Consider the following 21,190-nt stretch of genomic DNA (forward strand, 5'->3'; position numbering starts at 1 on the left):
TGGAGAACATTTCATGATATCTTCCAAGAACCTCAATATCGTTATTGCAAGCATTTGTTAACTTCCATAACATAGTGACACTACTACATAACACTCACTGGCTGTGTGTCCTGCACATTGTACGTGATTGTCTAAGGGGTGGGACGTCTCTAAGCGGTTGACCAATCACAACAAAGCTGGCCAGAAAACCAATCTTAGCAGGCTGGACTCTGGTGTCAGACAGAGGGTGAAAAGAGGTGCCACAGCACAGGCAGTATGAGAAAAATAAAGACCATTTTGAATATTAAAGCATGTAAACATGCCACAGTAAAAAGACAAAAATGAAACCTGAAAATGAACATCATAGCGTCCATCTAACCAATTGATTTGGTACCTTAACCTCTAACTTTCAGTCAACAGCAGCATGTTTTTTATCCTTATCACTTACAAGCTAATAGTCACACTTCTTATTTTTGAATATACAAATACCCCACTAAAGTGGCCACCATATGAAACAAAACCATTCAACGTAAAAGCGCCATGATTTTCAACTCATCTGTGTAAAAGCGACCTGTAGTTGTTTGTGTTTTCGTTCCACTGAACCATGACTGCATTCCTACAAGAACTAGACTGCCTTGTGTGTGTGTGTGTGTGTGTGTGTGTGTGTGTGTGTGTGTGTGTGTGTGTGTGTGTGTGTGTGTGTGTGTGTGTGTGGCTGGTTTAATGATGGCGGTGATACAGACCATTTTCACTTTGCCTCAACCTTATGTTTTACTTCTGTTTTGTTTCCCATCAGCTGCTATGTTTTCTTGAAGGTAATGTGAAGCAAGTGTGGCATTATTGACTGAAAAGTCTAATTTCAACACAACGCAGTGGAGCGAATGTGTTATCACCATGACTGCAAGCTATACAAACTTTCACTCTTGAGTAATAAAGCTTCAAATTAATCAGGCAAATTGTGTTGTAGTGTTTGCTATCATTTGCCCAGGCTGCAATGTTTCATCAACACACAGCAAGCCAATACTCGCCAGGTTCCAGGAAACACAAGCACTGTTTGTAAACCCTTCACGTACTCAATGGGGGATTGAATTGGGCTTTAGAAGAGTTTACAACAATTTAACGTAAATTGAGGTTTTGGGACCAGAGGATTTAGGTTTGAAATGAAAAGTTAAAGCCCTGCCTTAAACAGACAATCTGACTGAAGGAGCATCACTGGCAACAGATCTGAAGTACACACACGTTTGAAACCTAACTGGTGTTGTTTTACATACCATAAAGTGTGTAAGTATTGTTTTTTAGAATGTATTAGTGGTTTTACGCAAAATGATGTCCAAAAGACACCAAATGACCACAAATAATTAAGTGCAGAGACATGCAGAACCACCGTGAAACTACAACAAAGCCATGTGAAATAGCCACAAAGAGATGCAAAATAGTAACAAAAAGTCACAAAGCTATGAAAAACAAGACACAAGAGATACAAAACTACTGTAATGGGATGCAGAACAACCAAAAAAAGTACAAAAGCGACAACAAAGAGCCACAAAAAAAGACACAACAGATTTAACACGTCTACGATGAGACAGAATACATATAAGATGACATTTAACACAAAATTACTACTAAGAGACACAAGAGATGCAAAACAACTACAAAGTGATCCAAACGACCAGTAATGGACATAACTAAAAGGGACTAAAAACATAACTAAGAAATAACAAATCACTACAAAAAAAGAAATGATCAGAAAGGGACAATATCTGCAGTCTGTTATCGTCTTGCTCTAAAGTAGGCGAGGTGTGGCCGAGTGTTGCATATTGTGCTCATGCCTGTAGCTTTAACCAAATACTAAACAATTTCTGCTCCAATTATTCCTCCAAACATTAAGAGTAAATCTAAATAATTCATTATTAAACTCATGTCAGTAAATACCATCTGTATTACATTACGCCCGTCTGAAATTATGTTCTGATCTGAAATGGCTCTGTAAGAAGGAAGCCTGTCAAAAGGTAAAATATATGCGTCTTACTTATAGAACTTCAATAATATGGATGTTCTATCTGTAACTTGCTCCTTTGATTAACTCACTTCATTTGGATCTAATCTCCTGGGCTTGTTTCAGTCCAACTCCAATCGATGACCCTTTCTGTATATTAAACAGTCACATGATCACGAGTTGTATTTTTAGCACCGGCACCATAATCATTTATAGCATTGCCATGCTGATTCCAGATTATGTGGTAAATTCTTTATGTCTGCTATACAATGCGGAAGCAGCAGCGTCAGGCAAATAGCACACACTACAACATGATTTATCCTGCTTTCTACTGTCATAATTCATATTTTCAACATTACACAACCATGTGTCCTCATAATTTAGTTATATTACATCAGCATTCCTTAACTTAATTCAAAGCTTTACTATTTTACTATTGTAAGCACTTCCATCTTTAGATTCCCACGTTTTTCCTTTCTAGTTCAACGATGAGCTACGTCTTTGTAGTAAAGAGAACAATTACTTTGACAAGCAGCCTTTATTAAAAGAAAACTCACAGCTCATTCAGAATTGACAGTGCTGGCGCTAAGGGGGGGCATTCGAGGGCCGTGCCCCCCCTAGCGGTCATTGATGCCCCTCCTACCACCTGTGAAGCATATTCTCGATCTGTCACAATCGACTATAATTGACGCTGAGTTCGAAGTTGCTAAAGAGTTTTTAATGTCACAAAAGCAAGCAAGCCCCCCCCCCCCCGCCAATGACCCAATGCCCCTCCAGTAGGTCTGCTCTGGCGCCGACTCTGAGAATTGACACATGTTATTCCCTTGACTTTCAGACTGAGCTCTCTTCATAATGATCCACCTCCTTCAGCTGACCGCTCTCCACTCTTTTACCTGAAACCACAGAGCCACAACTCTCATGAGGGCTGGTAAGCTACTGCATTGACGGTGATAGTCAGTTACAGTTAATGTGATGGATAGATTCAGCCTTAAGAGCAGCATGAGAAGCTGACAGGAGTGGCTATAGGTCCTGAGTGAGGCAATAACTTGCATTTTCTTTTTTTCCTGAGATGGAACATTTTGCATGTGGCAATGGCTTTCTAGTTTTGGAAATGTAAGCGTTAAGATAAATGAGCCTACACATGACATTTAAGAGTGATGTACTAGCAGTGGAATTGGATTAAACCTTTCAACAGACTCACAAGACATCATTTATTCAAACAGACAATAACAGGGCCTTTTTTCAACAGAGGTCAATTCTTTTTTGCTTCATTAGTCAGTTTTTGTTTTCGTTAATACAAAGTCAAATCACATCTCCACTTGAGAATACAAGCCCATTGTTCCACATGAACACAAACTAAATGCAGCGAATACTTCATCCCAGTCACAGTCGATTTAACATGAGAATGATTTGAAGGAAAATCAAAAGTTTATGACTACTGATATTTGTGATGTTACCACAACAACAGTAACAGTGCGTAATACATTTGGCTATTTTTTACAGATTTACTCCAACTGATTTTACTCAAAAAACAAAACAAACAATAGTTGACAAACATGAGGCTTCTGTTAATTCCTTAAAGAGGTTTTTCAGGTTGACTTCTGTCAGCCCCTGTTTTCACCCTCTGTCTGAAACCAGAGTCCAATCTGCTCTGATTAATTAGCTGGCCGGCTCTGTTGTGATTGGTCAACCACACAAAGATGGCCTGCCCTTTAGCCTATCAGCTACACTGTGTTGTAGCGCTAGCCAACAGAAGCATGCGTGTTACTTACTGATGTCACAATGTTACAGAAGTAAACAAAGGAGTCAAATGGGAGCAATTCAGGCACGGGGGGAGGGTGTGAGAGAACGTTTTTTAGCCTTTGCAGGCCATTTACATGCACACAAATGGCTATAAGAAAACACTACAAGAAAGGGAAAACCCTAAAAGCATAAAAGGGCCTCTTTAACAAGATTACGTATCGAGTGGATCAGTAAGGCTGTACTTGGGTACAGTTAGGTAGGTTAGGTATACATTTACAGTAAGGGTACACTTGTCTGAATGCTGATATGCTCACAACAGCAATGCCAACATGCTAATGTTAAGCAGGTATTATTTATACCATGTTCAACATCTGCACACAAAGTCAAGCTTTTAATTTGGATTGTTTCTGTTTTTTCCACCATAAACTTGATTTAAGGACAGTGAACATCAGAACAACATTGTTATCTAACAGTTGATGAGACGTCCCACTCAAAACCACACATTTCAACCTCATGCTGGCACTAGAGGAAAACATGTCAGTGAATAGATATTGTTTGAATGTATGTTCATAGTATTGTTTTTGTATTTTTGTAATGTTATCACCCTTATAATAAAGTTTACTTTAAGTCTATAAGGATAGCGGTGGACTGACCATTTTTCAACTAAAGGTTTACCTGACTTATTCAGATTGATTTAATTATTAATACTGCATCATAATAATAGGACAGGAGCTGGACTGAGAAATAAGAATTGAATAAAAATATAATACATGTATTGTTATGCGTCTTATGCAGTGACCACGATTTCACGGCCTCTTCTTCCTTCTCAATAAAAGAACAGGAAATTCTCTCACAGGTTAACTTTGTTATTTATCGTGTCTTGACAACTGCTGGGATCATTTTCACCAGAAGATAAGACTCTTCAATTAGTCAAATCATGCTCCGCATTGCTCTGTAAGTGGCAATATTCATTTATGGTCACATTGCAAGTTAACAACATAAGGTATTTTAATGCAAACAAAGCTCTTCGTGTGGTGACCAGCTGCTGGCTGAGAAAGACCATTTCTGCTTCTATTGAACACTTCATCTTTTTTCTTTCTTTTTCAGCCTTCATTCAACATATGTTTTTTAAGATTGTCCTGGGCAAAGATGAAACACAATTTTTGTTTCATACAGGATGTGTAATGAAAAGAAGCAAATCCGACATAGCCCTACTGTGAAATTAACTAATTCCTCAGAAATTATACATTGAAACATTAGCATTTGTAAATGTCAAATATATGCACATAATTAAAAGAAATCCTCAAGCCTTAACCTTAATGCAGGCACGTGGGTCAACTGTATACAGGGTGTTTCACTGATGGTGTGTGTGTGAACCTGAAAGGCAAACCAAAGAAGACAAGGACAGAGCGACCTGTTCCGTTATTGTGATGAGGACAGGTTGTTTCATTTTGGCTGCCTTGACAATGGTAATTTTTCACTATTAGGTTCCATTATTTTAGGTTTGAGCCTTTTTTGAAGGAAATTATCTGACATCATTTGTTATTTCAGCATGTGGAAAACACAACAGCCCTTACGAGTGCTCAGTCTACACTCTAGGAGAACAAAGAAAGTCCCATTAAGGATGGTAATCATTTTCATAATACCATAAAAGTGCTGAATCCAATGTAAAGACAAGGGTTTTCCATATCAGCCAAACAATAAAATAAAAGTTCTCCAAGACATCTTGTAGTAAGCAAATAAGGTAGATAAAACAAGTAAACAGACAGTGACACATATACAGATGTTATGTACATTTAAAAAAAAATGTATAGTGTTTTGGAGAATTGTGCACCATCATATTACATAGTATCATGATACTCGTGTATCGCCCCTAATGTGCAGCTTTTCCGTTGGTTGCCTGGCAACCTAATGGTACCTTGGATGTCATTCTGCCTGCCTGTTTTTCAACAGGAACAGATTTGGAATATACTGTATACTCCCCTAAAACTGCCAACAATGATGATACAAATAATGTGTAAAATGCATTATAAAATGTACAAAACATAGTACTTTAACTTGATGTGGTATTTGGTGGATGAGAGTTTCTACTGCACTGAGGCTCCAGGTGTGAAGTTTGTGCGACCAAGCATGACTCTGGCAAGCAGCTGGAAAAGTGCTCTCAGATCTCCACCAGGTGTGTCTGGGGCCCGTGGGTGGGGAACAGGGAGTGCCGGCTGTGTGTCCATCGTGTATGCATGAAAGTATAGAACGAAGAGAAGAACTTTATGTATTGATTGCTAATCCTGTACATTTTTGTCAAACTAATATTTACAGGATTCGCAGGATTGGTTTAGATTAAAGATTATATGTGAGTAAACTGCAGTTTCTTATTGTTTTCCATTTGTAGTTGAAGTAAAGCACTTTGTTACCTGTTCTGTTATCAGTACAACAGCAGTGTACTTCAACAAGAGTAAATGTATCTTGTTACTTTCTTCTCTGACAGTTTAGTACACTGATAAAAGTTGCTGTAACTCCAAACGTATCATAAGTAACATATACATATATTTAACTCCAAAATGTACTAAGCTGAAGTGCTTTAGTACATTTATGTTTAAGTATAGTGTGTATCACTACATGCTCTTCCAAACAGGATTGTTGTCTGTGTATAACTCTATTAGCCAAACACATCATCGGCTGCTAACAGCTAGCTTTATTCACAGTGACAGTAATTTTAACAGCATGAAAAGCCGTGCTCTTGATGTCTTTACTTTGTTTGTTTTTTGATAAGTAGTAATTGTAAATACATACCAAAAAAATCCCTGTTGTCCTAGAGGCCTCGCGGGGAAGAACATTCCTATCTGAAGCAGTTGTTGATCACTTCCGGCCTCTACTGGCCAGTAAAGAGCAGTGATAAATTAGCATTCAATTACGTAATAAAAGAGATGATGACATTGTTTTTTCAAAAATTGTGAATCACAGCAACCACAACAGGTCCTTCATCATACATTTATAAATAAGCAAAAATGTACGCAAGATCAGCTTCGTACGGAGAAATACATGCATGCAGACGACTTAAAACATGATCCCCAAGAGTGGATAACGAAACAGCAGGTTATCGTTAGCTGTGATCACTTATAGGTATCTTTCATATTCTTGAATCTATAAATCCACTGTTTGGTACATTCTTCAAAATAAAATCAAAGGCATCTGGCCTAGCCTACAGCTTGTTAAACTTTCTTAACAGTAGACACCTAATGCCTGGTATTTCTCCTTCTCCCTCTTCTACCATCTCAGCAGGCTTGCCTAAGCCCAGTAAAACTGAAACCATGCCCTGAGGAAAAGAGGCGCAAAAAACATCAATCCCTTAATGCAGAGAGTTGTGTTTCAGGCAACATGTGTTTTTTTTTTTTGCCAAAGCTTTCCCCTTTCTTTCCTCTCTTCATTCAGGAAACCAAAGGACCATGGCAGGAGATGTTCTTTCATTTAAAAGGAGGCTGCGGAAAAATGGATGATGAGTGCATTTCTGAAACATGAAAAATCAGAACAATAAAATTGGAAACAAAGAGACTGCTCAACCTGCATATGGAGGCGAGTCCTGTCACAATGGAGGAGTTTTCAAAATGGTGGCTCTTGCCGAGGCACCTGAAAAGAAATGAAAGTGACGGCAGCAAAAGACTATTTTCATAAAAATGAAAGCCCTGACAGCGAAAGATGAAGCCACCATATGGTGAGGCGGTAGAGATTGTGACCGTGCAGGAAAACGGGGACAGATATAGAGAGGTAATGGGACTCAGGTGCTGGTCTTTGTCTCATCAGGCTCTCCCTCACCCCCCATCAACAACACAGCTCGGCCCTGCTTCACCACACTCATCCATCTTTTAGTGTTTTTTTTTTTCTTTGCTCATTTTCATACCTGATACCTGATGTGTTTGAATATTGTGTCCATTTGTTTCAAAGCTGTGGAATATAGGAAACTGATTTGAAGCCCCCTTGTTGTTTTGCACAGCACTAGAGACCGCTAGATTCAGTTTCCCTTTAACAGATTATTATATTATTTACGTCAAACGCTCTAACATGTTCCTGTGGCAGTGAAGCAAATCAGGAAATATCCTAAAGCAACCATTGTACAAGTACAGCATATATAAATACTGTCTGATTATTTCTCCAGGAGTTTTTTTCTGCATGTTTTATCATTTTACACTAAGAGAAATAAACAAAGGTGCTAAATGTTTGATGATTTCAGCAGTTTTTCAGTAATATGTTATATGCCAAACCCCCTTCCAAATAAAACAAGCCCTCCATGTTAACAAGATCTTTGCAAATGATATGAATATTTCAAATCACAGCTTGAATCCACCAAAACTAAAAAAGGTATAACTCACTTGTCTTGCATAACAATGAGGATGTTTTTCCCCTACATTCATCAACCTCCCGCTGCTCTCCACTCACGGGAGAATGTTAAGACGCTTTGCCAAAAGTGTTGTGTTCCTCTCCTGCTGGTAGAAAGACAACTCCCCTAATAGGTGAAGTTTTACACCTTCCAGTGATGAGCCAAGTCAACCATAACAACCACAACGCACTGTGGGAGCATGCAGAACCATCTTTCTTGCGTTCTTCTTGAGAAAAACAAACCTCAACACAACCCCCCCTTGCTGTACAACCGACCCTCTGCACAGCGCTGACATGAACCCAAGGGGCACCTGCTGCAACCATGTCAAGCTCTGCCTGTCGCTCCTGGAGAAAGATTAATGAGAAAGCACACTCCGAAAGACTCCCCTGCTTCCTTTCATACTCTGTAAGTAATCCACGGGGGTATCCAGTCTTCACAGTGGGAAGTGGGAAGCTAAGTGGGTGAATGTTACTTCAAAGTCTTGGATTTGATAAACTTCATTTATATAATGATAGACAGTGATAGAAATATTCAAATGATTCACTTATTATTAGTACCAATACATTATTGTACTTCATATTGTCAAAACACAAAATGCTTTGAGTAAAAGTCCTGCATTCAAAATCTTACTTCAAAACTACACAAGCATTATTTGCAAAATGTACTTAAAGCATAATGAGTAAAAGTTATCTTTCTGCAGAAAAATGCAATGTGTGTGTGTATATAATTATATTTAAGAATGTGACATTTCTAGATAATGTTGTTGCATCAAAAAGCATTTTGCTGTTGTAGACAAACAACGTTCTGATCGACTTTTTGTCAAATGTTTAAATAATTTGTCTCTTTTGTGACTTGAAGAGTAAGTCCGCTAATCTAATTTTAAGGGATGCATTTGTTAGAAGTATAAATAATAGAGTAAATGTACTTAGTTACTTCCTACCTCTGCTGATAGCCCAGCACTTTCTATTTGGTGAAAAATTAAAGGAGAAAATATTCACCAGGTGAGAGGAAAAGTGTATTTGCAAGAGGATACAAAGTGGTTATCACATTCACAGTACACTTTTATTCATTTTTATATTTGTTTTGCAAAAACATTAACATTTAGCCTTAGTTGGAATAATGAGCTCCTTTGTCCAATCTGTAAATATGCAAACAGTCACATGAAGTAAGATGTCATACAATTAGCCCTTGCACCATCTGTCGTCTGCCCCGTCTACACTCCCAGTTGTATTTTCTCATTTTTTAATTCACCAGCAAGCAGATCGGCCCACAAACCCCAGAAGATCGATTCCCTGTTGTCCTATGACAAGGTAATTAAATGGAAAAGAAAACAAAAATCCAATTAAAACTTCTGTATTTGGGTTCTTCTCACAGAAGACTTGAACTGGGAAATATTGGATGCATGAGGTTCTGTTGTTCCCCTCTGAAACATTGATGACTCATTCAATGATGACAAGGCTTTTCTTGCTTTGTTCACCAGCACACAAACAATTGTCCTTATATGTAGGTAGGAAAAATGCCCCACAACTATTCAAAGCAGTGGAACCCCAGAGATATTTAAATAAAGAGGAAATCGCTATCGTAGCAGCCATGTCAACTTGAGTCAAGCTTATTTGTGTTTAGCCCAGAAACACAAGCAATGTCTCAACAGACCATCATCACTGGGCCGTCCTGGTAGCTCTGGGGAGTTGCGACACTGAACATGTGATCTGCCCGGGGATCTTTGTTGCATGTCCTTCCTTCTCTCTCTCTCTCTCTCCCCTCATTTCTTGTCGCCTCTCTACTATCCACTATCAAAATAAAATCAAAATAGTTGTTTTTAAAGTCACATCATGACTGTATACATCATTAGTAAAGGATTTTGTAACATCTAGTGTCATTGATGTGAGAATTTCATTAGCAATTCAATGATCAAATACATAATCGTTGAAGAAAATACTTTTTCAATATAGTCCTTTTTCACTTCCTTCTGTGCAAATATTTGGTGTACAGACACTAATTTGCCTTTTTTAATGGTCATACTGATATGTAGATGATTGCCCACAGTGTTGAATGTATGTAAGACGCTTTGTATAAAAGCGTCTAACAATATATATATATGATTATATATATATATATATATGATTATATATATATATGATTATATATAATAATAATAATAATAATAATAATAATAATAATAATAATAATAATAATAATAATAATAATAATAATAATAATAATAATAATAATAATAATAATAATAGTTATATGTAAATCGGTACATGTGGTTGAGTTGGATTCAAAATAAGTTACTAAATAAAATGAGTTTATCAATCTATCAATCAAGTTTATTTAGATAGCCCAAAATCACCATCTTTACATTTTAATTTCACGTTGAAGTCTCACTGACAGGAAAAGATGAGACTATAATAACAAAATAATTTGTTTATGACATTAGAATCTTGATAAATATTGAAAGAAATGATAGAAATATAACTGTAAGCATTTTAAAGGGGAGTTAAAATAAATACAATGCCACTTTTAAGGTCTTAGTTGACATTCTGCTGTGACTCCACTAACATTATCTATGAGATGATGATGAGATCATCACTGCTTGATGGTTCCCCTTACTCTAACCCTAACCCTAACCCTGTTATTGTTGTTTTGGTGTGGACTCGAACCCTAACCTCCACTGTCTTCCTCTCACTGCAAAAGTGTAAGCTGATCAAGGGTCATGGTTTTAGAAACAATGTCGTCACAAGTAACAAGATGGTGTAGTAGAAATGGGAAAAATGTATTTCCTCCCTTCTCATTAGCTGATGCATAGGAAGATATTAGGATCTAACCATTACATAAGTGTTTACAGAGTCTGATAACTGCTCTTTCTTTCAGGTCTTCAAAGGATTTCCATTATAATGAATGCTTATTATTCATGATCTCCAGAGGGATAACAGCGATACTCAGGACTGCCATTTAAAGCCATAATGTTTCATCAGCTCAGACACAAGTACTGCAATTACAAATAGTGACCAGTCAGTTCATCAAAACAGTAAAAACTGCACTGTGGAAAAAGGGTTTGATGGTGATGAACAGCATGAAATTATAGTGCAGATATAAGAAACTATATAATCCCCACCCTCCTATCCCTTTTCTTTCAGCACACTTCAGTTCCGTCTCTTCTTGACAGACGTTCTTCTTTTCCAATACCTTGTAAAGTTAATAAGTCTGACACATACCTGAAGGAAATCCACAGTGGCGATGAATGTTAACATAAGGTCATTAGCTTTCAGTTTCCATCTGCACTCACTTTCCATACCCGCCAGTAAATGTCAGGCTCTGCTGATATGAGGATGGAAAATGGAGCCACTGAGTGCAACCTGTGCTTTGTTTGTTCTCTGTAGCCTGTGTTTTGTTTCTCCCCTGTCACTTTGACCCTCCTCCCACAACAATGCTTCACCCTGTTTGCAATAATATTCCTGACATTTTTCTGCAGGATTGACGCAACCTCGAAAAAGCAGAGATCAAGAGGAGCTTGCTTGACTAGTCACTGACATCCCTTCTGTATGACACCGCCAGAGATGCAGAAACAAAATACCTGAAAGTTTTTGGCAAAACTTCAATAAGTCACATTGTGAGATGCACTGGAGCACCCTGACTCCATCATCATGTTTGAACAGGCATGAATTTTAATTGCATGCTTCATTTTCAACTCCCACATGAGAAACTTGGTTGTTTACAGGGAAACGTCCCAGTGTCATTATGTCGAATGACTTACCAAAACATCAATGTTGTAAACTGAAAGTGGCATCAATCAAAAGAGCTTGCAGTCGTCGCCATCTTCAGTTTTTAGATTCATTTAGCTGAGAAGATGGTATGAAATTATCATCATAATAGCAGTCATTGCTTTGCGTCAGTGAATGCTTGCTTGGCTCGGTGTGCGAACATTCAGGGCCAGGCTCAAGGAATTATGAATGTTGTCAAAGGAGCAATGCTTTTTGGCAGCTAAGGTCAGCCAAGGGAATGAATGGCACAATGGTAAGAAATGATATCACAATTCCTTTAATTTCCTGTGAGAGAATGTTTGTTTCTCTTTTGATGGAGCGAAATGTATAAAGGCAAACATACAGAGAGAAGAAATATCTGTTGCATTGAAACAGACAATATGAACATAATTCACCTTTAAAGGTCCCCCCCCCCCCTGCCTGAAACGCCTCCATTGGACTCCTTTGATTACTTCCATGTCAAAATGACATCACTGTGTCACACTCATTCTTCTATTGGCTAGCACTTCAGCACATTGTACGTAAAAGGCTAAGGATCAGGACATCTATAAGCGGTTGACCAATCACAACAGAGCTACCCAGCTAACAAATCAGAGCCAACTGGGCTCTGTTTTCAGACAGAGGGTGAAAATATGTGCTGCAGCACAGGCAGTATGAGGGAAATAAAGCATTAAAGCATGTAAACATGGCACAGTAGAGGCACAAAATACAAATATGAACATTGTGATTAGCATAATAGGGCCCCTTTAAACACAAGACTGTTCCTTTTTCCATATTGTTACCTAGTTTTTTTGGCTTTGTTAATGTTGTATAGTAAAGAATGAATTTGTTTGTCTCACTAAAATATATTGTTAAAGTAAAGTATAAAAGCTGTAAGGAGTCATTAACATTAGCAGTCCCCTCTCTGTTTGTTTAGCCAATAAAAGCCTGCAGGCGGGGGAACAAATCAATTCTGGGCTTTTCTAATTTCATGTCTTTTGCAAGGCCTTTGTCTCCAGAGCAAATACAACAGAGCACACAGGACAAGAAAGATGTTTCTATTAAGAAACTCACCCGAGTGAGGACAATTTTATCTATATAACCTATAAAAAGAAACACCTTTCAACCAAAGACAGTTTGTTCATGCACAGAAATTCCCAGGTAAATGTATTTAAGGTGACACTAAGTGGCAGCTTATTATACTAATGTTCATCCTCAATGTTGTTATAAATCACCTCTTAAGCATAAACTGACAGAGGAATGAACATGGGTTTATTTTACCAGCTTGAATTATCTTATATATAAACTATTGTTGGAGAAAATTATATATGCTGTTGGATGGGTCATACCTGTATCAGCTTGTGTTACCTTTGAAATCCTGGAAAACATTGCACAACTAAAATTAGTTCAAAGAGTTTTTGCGTGGCTGATTTGTTTTCAAAATTCCAACCATTATAGAGTCAATAAAAGCATCTCAGCACCAAATCTAAATGTAAAATTTGCCACTCTCCCTCTTAATTCACTAATATTTACATCTGAACCTGCAGCTGGCCAGGGAAGAATGAATTAACCTGCGAATGAATCATCATTTATTCTCAGCTCTGGGGGAATTTACATAAATCCGATGGAAATGTTGGAATAATTTGAATCCAAATAGATATGGGATGGGTAATGAGAAGTTAATTTGGTCATCTGTTCACATCTTTCACTATCAGCTTCATCTACAAGTACAGATGCTCCCATTCATCCCAAACAATCCTATTTAGAGCGCCCTTTTATATGCAGTTTATTTAACCAAGAGACATACTCTGTTACTCATTACTCCTGAGACAGAAAGGCTAAATAGAGGCACTATTAATTTATTCATGTGAGCCATCTTTTCCTTTGCCATCATAAATGCAAATGCAGTCTTGATTAAGCTCCTAATTTTCATTTATTCCCCATCAGACTTTGAAAATCTATTTAGAAATAAGTTGATTTCATTAACAATAATTCATGATATTATTTATAATTGAATGGAGTTCATTTTCATAAGAGTTGCAATTCATGCTATAAGGAACTTGTATTCAATGACAAACTTAGCTTAAAATACTTATAGACTTCTATAAAGTTAACTTACGTGTTTTTATTCTGTATACAAAACAGATGTATAATCAACTCTTCACAAAAGGTTATCTCCAGGCATTTTGCACAACACCCCTAACACATAACACCCTCTAAGAGCCTATCAGGCCTGTTATTAATCTGTAAATGGCACAGGGGTCTCATAGTCTCATAGGAATTGTGGAAGAAACTACTGGAGGTCAAAACAGGGAGGTGATTCAAGAAGCCTTGAATTAAAAGTTTGTTTACAGCTGCAATTTCTTAAACATTTGAAGTCTCATTAGGAAATTACTATCATTGGATAAATAAACAGATTTTTTTTTTTATTGTATTCAAAAATATTGAGAGCATTTAGTTGGCTCTCCCCACCTGTACGAGCAGCAGATGGTCTAATCCAATAGCAACAAGGTCAAACCACAGTAATTGTATGCTTTTGCGGGGGAATTCAGATTTTCCGGCAATAATGTCATACAAAGAAGAGCAAGACATTAATAATACTAATTTGAGGGAAAACTGCTGTCAACAAAATACATTTCAAAGACAGAGGAGAAAAATACAGTAACTCTTTCTCGTGCTTATGGTGTATTAAAGACTTTTTTTTTAAAACAGGAAATTATATTTTTTTGTATTTACACTCAATAGAAAACCTCAGTTTCTCAGATTCATTGCATACTTTTTATCTCAAAAGCATAACGTACTGTAGGCATGAATTCCAAAACAGAATTTGGACTTGCATGAAAATTATGTATTTAAAAGGAGCTCCACTGAGATGGCGTATGGACATGTGCTATGCCCCTGGTGTATGAAGTTATTGAACTGCAAGCAAAGAAGAACAATTGTGATCATGATATTGTAGAAAATGTTTTATTTTCAAGGTACTGCGAATCCCTGATACATTAAATATGAGTGCTCTTTTCCTCCTTTTTTTTTTGGATAACCAGTGCCTTTAATACAGTGACAGTGAGAAATGGGGAGACAGAGGGGCTGGCACGTCAAAGGGCCAGATTCGAACCTGGGTCCACCTCATGGGGATCAAACCCCAGCTCTACCCACTGAGCCATATGGGTAGTCTTTTAAACTGCAGCTATGATAGAAACAGTATTTCAGTACAAGTGGTTCTGAACTCTTGTTTGACCAGAATCAAAGTGGTATGAAAAAGCAAAGACACAAAAAAAGAAAAACAATGGTACTTTCAAAAGCGTCCGACACAGTGATTGACAGAAGAGTCTTAAAAAAAAAATCTGTCATCTGGACTGGAAGAACTTTCACAGGAAATGGATATCTCTGCACTGTCAGAGAGCTAACTCAACAACACTCGGCATGCCAAGCATCAGTCTCATCCCACTTCCCATTAGTCATGCTGTATGTGACTCTGTATTAGGTTGTCCCATCATAAGCTCTCAATGAGAGAATGATTACATATTTCTACATGGCTGGCAGTGCAGATTATTAGCATAAGCAGCACTGGAAAATGACTTTCTGTAACAAAGCAAATACCCAACTGACTGTGTAGAACAAACACTGTGGGGCAAACAATAACTTCAGAGAAAACCACAGCATTGGGCTCTTGAGGAATATCACACTGATGTTTCTTGCTTAGGTTTCCATATTACTGATTCCCTTCTGCTACAAGTTTGCATGGATAAAGATCAGCAGCAGCAGCAGCAGCAGCAGTATTGTGTTTGTGCCTGCAGCTGTGCGCCTCACTGATGCCTCAACAGTGCCACCTTATGATCAAAGTCTCTTCTTCATGTTCATACATCAAAAACACATTCTGTGAATCTCCAGAACATTTCATTTTAAAGACACACATTAGAAGACTACAAGACAACCATGATCATTTTTCTGGCTTTTTGTACATTCTAGCGAGGAAATATCTCTCAGCTGAATCCTTCCTGCTGGCATTCGGCTTTAAAGTCTGAACACTGTTAAATACTCTCGAGAGTTTCTCCTGGAGTTCATGAGCAATGATCCCGTCCCAGTATTTACAAAGCAGAGAGCCCCCCGGCTGTAAAGTCCTCTCTGCCAGGTCTATTAAAGAAAAACACATTGTGATGAGTTTAACATGGTCCATCTCCTTGAAACCACTGGCATTGGGCGCCATGTCGCTCAGGATGACATGAGCCCGGCTGCCTGGGAGCAGATCCAGCAGCTTGGCGTGGGTAACAGGGTTGGTGACATCATGACAAGACAGGAAGTGGGCGCCGTCCAAAGGTGGTATGTGCAGCAGATCAATGCCAACTACTGTACCAGGTGGTGCTGCTGGATCTAGGGTGCAAGAAAACATTACATCTGTAATTAACACAGAGATATTTCTGTGGAACGTGAACATTTGAATGGGTTACTTCCATCATATTTTATGTTGAGCAGCAACACTAAGTCGATTAATTGTAACTGATAATCGTAATATTTCAAGCAAAAATATAAAAACAAATGATTTTCTATTTGTCTCTGTTATTATCAAATTTAATATTTCTGGGGTTTTATCCTAGACAATAAACTTGAATTTCTTTAAAAAATACGTCGACATTTATCCAGTTTTATTCATTCCTGTACATAGATTATTGCAATTGCAGGGAAGAGCGAAAAGACTTGTGACATTTACAGAAATGTGTTTAAAAATAAAAGCTCATTCACTAATGAAAGGTCCTGTTTAACAACTTTTCTAACACACTTTAGTCAAGGACAATTAAAAGAAGGCTGGCTAAGATCTAGAGCAATTTAAATGAACTAGGAACACACTACAGCATAGTTTGAATAATAACCTCTTTGACACAGCTTACTGCTTTAGTTTGGCATCATAGTGTCTGGTGTCATTTTGGCCACCTGTCTCTCCCCCAAACCCTCACCTGTCCCGGCTGAGTTGACCCTCTGCACGGCCACCTGGCTCCAGGCTCCAGGCGCTGCTCCGCAGTCCACCACACTACATCCAGGCTGTAACAGTCTGAACTTGTCATCTATCTCCAGCAGCTTGAAGGCACTTCTACACCGGAAGTTTAGTTTGTGAGAAGCTTTGACATACGGGTCTTTGAGCTGCCTCTGCAGCCAGCGCTGCTCGGCGGCAGTTTTACTCTTTACATTCTTCATTAAACATAAAGAGGAATGGACGAATCTCCTCTGGAAGGAGAAGCCCCACATGATTTAAGTGTGAAGGGTCATAGCGTACAGCATACTGCGCCTGCGTGAAAATACAGCACGCCATTGGTCAAAGACAAACACTGTGCGTCTTACTTATATGTCCCCGTACTGCAAAACACTGACAATAATAGTTCCTACATGGTTGGTTTTGTTTATTTCAGCTTAATGTCACAGCATGAAAAACGTAATTTAAAAAAAAAGGTATCTCATCCTACACACTATTTTAATAAAGTCATTTTATACTAAGAGACCTAGACGATGGACAAAAATACCAGAGTAAATCAGATTTTTTTTTCAACATAAATAGCCTAATATTATATTGACACATTGTATAATTAATATACTACATTTGTAAAGTGAGTTTAAGTTAGACGCACAGCACACGTTGGCACACGTTTTTAGTCGATCATATTTTAATGTAACACTGAACTGATCTGTAAAGCAAATGATGGTGTCTCGTGGATTCAGTCTGATGTTGATTATACCAATCCGTGCTCCTATACATTAGCGCGTCATCTTCCCACATCTGTAGTGCTGCACGCGGGAGTCATAACTCCTGATTTCATACAGTAACTTATTTTCTTGTGACATTGCTCCGGGTCACAGAGCAGACATTAATCAGGTGAGCAAGTTAATGACTGAGCTCATACAACACAGCGTTAGCAGCTAGTGTTGCCTCAGGCAGGGTTCACGTTGTGTTTCACTTCCTCCCTCAGGCAGTTGAGATGTTGAGCTCCAAGCTGCTGACCCTGGTGCTGGTGGTGCAGCCGGGAAGGGTGCTGCTCGGCATGAAGAAGAGAGGGTTTGGGGCCGGGAAGTGGAATGGCTTTGGGGGAAAAGTTCAACCTGGAGAAACTATTGAAGAGGGTGCAAGGAGGTACATTTATTTCGACAATTGTTGTTGTCTTAACAACCTTATACTCAAAGTAGTTCACCAAAGTCAACACCGCACATAGTTTTGAAAACGATACAATGAAAAATTCACTATATGCTATATTCACTTGAAGAATAGAATCGGAGGATGAAAGCCTTTTATTGGTCACACACATGCAGCACACACAGTGAAATTGGTCCTCTACATTTAACCCATCCTGGTACTGGGAGCAGTGGGCAGCTATTGTGCAGCCGGGGAGCAGTAGGGAGGGGGGATTGGAGGTGTCCGGGGCCTTGCTCAAGGGCACCACAGCAGGGCCTAGGAGGTGAACTGGGACCTCTCCAAGTAGCCCTTTCCATATTTCAAGTCTGTTTGGGGACTTGAACTGGCGACCCTACGATTCCCAGTCCAAGCCCCTACTGACTGAGCCACTGCAGACGTACACTCTTTGAAAAAACAAAGCAGTTAGTAAATTTCGGTTGAGTTCAAGTTTACTTATATGTTAAAGGAAATGAAAAAGTTAAATTAGATTGAATTCACTTCACAATAGATTTTTCAGCTCTCAATGCATGTTCTCACACCACTTATTATAACACCTTTAACTTGCTTTAATGTAAAGAGAGGTTTTACTTCTGTAAAAGTAGTGCTACAAGTGTAGAAATACTGCCTTTCAAGTAAATATACAAAATAATTAGAATATAAAAGTACTCAATTTATTTTAATATTTTCAATTATGCGTGTGGATTTTACCAGGAGATCGATATAATAGTATTTTAACCTGTAATTACACAATACATTTGTTAATCTATTATTATTATTATTATTTATCTGAATTCTCAGGTAGAATTCACGTACTTCAAAATTCTTATTTAGTACATTACATAAAAGTAAATGTACTAAGTTACTGAACATAACACAAGATATGGCGCAGTGTTTTCCACTGAAGTAAAGACATTAAACAACCATAGTGTGGTGTCCACGTGTTGAGGGGAGGATAGAAAAAAAGAGGAATGTTTGGTCTGGACAATTGTGTGTGTGTGGTCATCAGTCACCAGCAGGAAGTTTGTTCCAAAGCTAAAGGAAGGAAGACATCAGGCCCATGTTTTCTCTTAAAATACAAAAGAGACCTGCTTTGTGTAGAGATTGTAGAAAGGCTAAATAAATCACAAACATCTTTCAACAGAAGCAAGTGACCAATCCTAATGGTATTTAACTGTAAAAGTCCTGCACTGTAACAGTGAACAATAAGCAGGCTTGACATTAGTGTTTGGAAATATAATCAATGTAAAATAATTATCAAGAAAGATACATATACAAAAAAAGATCGTGCAATTAATATGTAAAATTACTGTTAAAAAAAGTAAAGTATATCTGAATTGAAAGTGATTGAGATTTGAATTATTTAATGAAAATTAAAGAAAGGGCCAAATGATCATTCAAACTCAAAGATCCAGTTACTTGATTGATTTTAAACTCTACACATCAGCTCACTGTCTTCCTATTTGTGTGAGCTACATACCAATAGACCCTTGCTTTTTCTGTCTATGTGAAGTGTACTGTGAACTTATTTTTAAAACAGACTCTATACAAAATTAATTGGATGTTTTCTTTCTAGAGAGCTGCAAGAAGAAAGCGGCCTCACGGTGGACGCTCTCGAGAAGGTCGGAAACCTCAAGTTTGAATTTGTAGGAGAAACAGAGCTGATGGACGTCCATGTTTTCAGAGCTGACAGTCACAATGGAGAGCCAACAGAGTCAGAAGGTAAGACTTCTTCAACGAGACTGGGGAAAAACTGGAAGGACACAGTTATCATTTCAAAAATGCATGCAAATGATAATAACTAACTGGGGCTAGAAATCAGCACTATGCTATAAGGGACCAGAAGTGCCACTTGTTACCATCATAACCAATCATGCACTAAGGAGTTGAAGAGGAACTCCACATTGTTGTTGTACATTATTCCAACTAACTGATTTTGTTTTAAAACTGCATTTCTGCGACAAAAAAATCACTTTTGGTTCCTTTTAAGCTTGACTTCCTATTTTGTTATCTCACTGCCATGTCTTCGTAGCTCTGGTTTAGATCCTAAAGCCTTCCGAAAAACAGTTTTCAGTTCAACTTTTTAAACCACATGAAGCTAAAAATGATCCTTCTACGTAAATTGATTCAAATAGTGTTCTGGGGACTTTTTCACAGGCATGACTTTGAGCAGGCACAGCACATTAGTTAAGGGGAGGAATCTCAGTGGTGAAGTTACACACAACTGAAAGGAGGACAGATGAGGCCCTGTACAGAAGGAATGCAGAGACCTGCAGTGATCTTTATTTCCTGACAGTTTAGTCAAGGTCGATTGGGAGAAGAGTACAGATACACTGAAGTGCAGTACTCAACTAAATAGAGTGTGGAGGTCAAGGGGAGTCATATAGCCAAGGGGCGCAGATGTAAAGGGAGGAAACAACTGAAATGTGCTGAAGTTAGTTCAGCATCTTTGAAGTGGTAATGTTTTTCTTTATAAAAGAACTTCATCCACAGGGAGGAGAGTAAACGTTATTTTCTACTTATTTTATGACACAGTGTAGTATAAGCAAAGCCACAGAGAGAGTATGTTACGAAAACAACGTATTTTAAAAATGTCCACAGTTTTTAATCGGGTTGTTTGTTTTTCACTTTCTAAACAAACATAACTATTTGTCCAAATACATAATTGTCGGCAATGACACTGAAACGGTGGGTTCTCATTGTGTTATGTATGTTTTACGTAAATAATAGCGATAAGTGTTTATGTCATTTATTCTGACCCCGCTCTAACAGATCAAGGTAGATGATGTACATGTTTGCTTTGAAGGAGGTATGCTAATTACTTTTCCTGTTTTGTGTCAAGAAATGCGGCCTCAGTGGTTTGAATGTGACCAAATACCCTTCAGTGAAATGTGGGCTGATGACATCCTGTGGTTCCCACTGATGCTCCAGAAGAAAAAATTTGTCGGATACTTTAAGTTTCAGGGTCACGATGTGATCCTCAGCCAAAAACTGGAGGAAGTGGAGGAACTGTGAGACTTCCTGTGTTTCTGAAGACATTTATGACTGCGACAACTAGAAATCCCCCGTTCATCGTTCAGTTTCAGGAGGCAAAGGAAGACTCTGTGGACTAAACCTCGCACATGAAGAGTTTTTACATGTAACATGTTACTGATTTCTTTTTGTAATGATGATGATGAATACAAAAACAATCAAAGCAGAAG

At 38.1% G+C, this 21,190-nt stretch overlaps 2 protein-coding genes across 2 annotated transcripts; one reads left to right on the forward strand and one right to left on the reverse strand.

Moving 5' to 3' along the window:
- Positions 1-14,778: 14,778 nt before the first annotated feature.
- Positions 14,779-17,123, reverse strand: mrm2 (mitochondrial rRNA methyltransferase 2). Its single transcript, XM_063903147.1, has 2 exons — positions 16,786-17,123; positions 14,779-16,204 (listed from the first exon to the last, which is right to left on the reverse strand). Exons 1-2 carry the CDS (start codon positions 17,072-17,074, stop codon positions 15,774-15,776), a joined length of 720 nt encoding a protein of 239 aa, XP_063759217.1. The 5' UTR covers positions 17,075-17,123; the 3' UTR covers positions 14,779-15,773.
- A 367-nt stretch (positions 17,124-17,490) lies between these two features.
- nudt1 (nudix (nucleoside diphosphate linked moiety X)-type motif 1) lies at positions 17,491-21,189 on the forward strand. Its single transcript, XM_063903353.1, has 4 exons — positions 17,491-17,696; positions 17,791-17,951; positions 19,564-19,709; positions 20,830-21,189. Exons 2-4 carry the CDS (start codon positions 17,800-17,802, stop codon positions 21,000-21,002), a joined length of 471 nt encoding a protein of 156 aa, XP_063759423.1. The 5' UTR covers positions 17,491-17,696; positions 17,791-17,799; the 3' UTR covers positions 21,003-21,189.
- The last annotated feature ends 1 nt before the right edge of the window (position 21,190 follows it).

Source organism: Eleginops maclovinus, chromosome 16 (genome assembly GCF_036324505.1).
Source record: "Eleginops maclovinus isolate JMC-PN-2008 ecotype Puerto Natales chromosome 16, JC_Emac_rtc_rv5, whole genome shotgun sequence".
NCBI lineage: Eukaryota > Metazoa > Chordata > Actinopteri > Perciformes > Eleginopidae > Eleginops > Eleginops maclovinus.

What these genes read in the sequence shown, in the direction of transcription:
- mrm2 (XM_063903147.1), bottom strand. Translation starts at nt 17,074, where the DNA reads ATGTGGGGCTTCTCCTTCCAGAGGAGATTCGTCCATTCCTCTTTATGT. An exon ending in GGTCAACTCAGCCGGGACAG is followed by an intron (nt 16,205 to 16,785) that starts GTGAGGGTTTGG and finishes CTTGCACCCTAG; the next exon opens with ATCCAGCAGCACCACCTGGT.
- nudt1 (XM_063903353.1), top strand. Translation starts at nt 17,800, where the DNA reads ATGTTGAGCTCCAAGCTGCTGACCCTGGTGCTGGTGGTGCAGCCGGGA. An exon ending in ATTGAAGAGGGTGCAAGGAG is followed by an intron (nt 17,952 to 19,563) that starts GTACATTTATTT and finishes TTTTCTTTCTAG; the next exon opens with AGAGCTGCAAGAAGAAAGCG. An exon ending in AGAGCCAACAGAGTCAGAAG is followed by an intron (nt 19,710 to 20,829) that starts GTAAGACTTCTT and finishes TTTTGTGTCAAG; the next exon opens with AAATGCGGCCTCAGTGGTTT.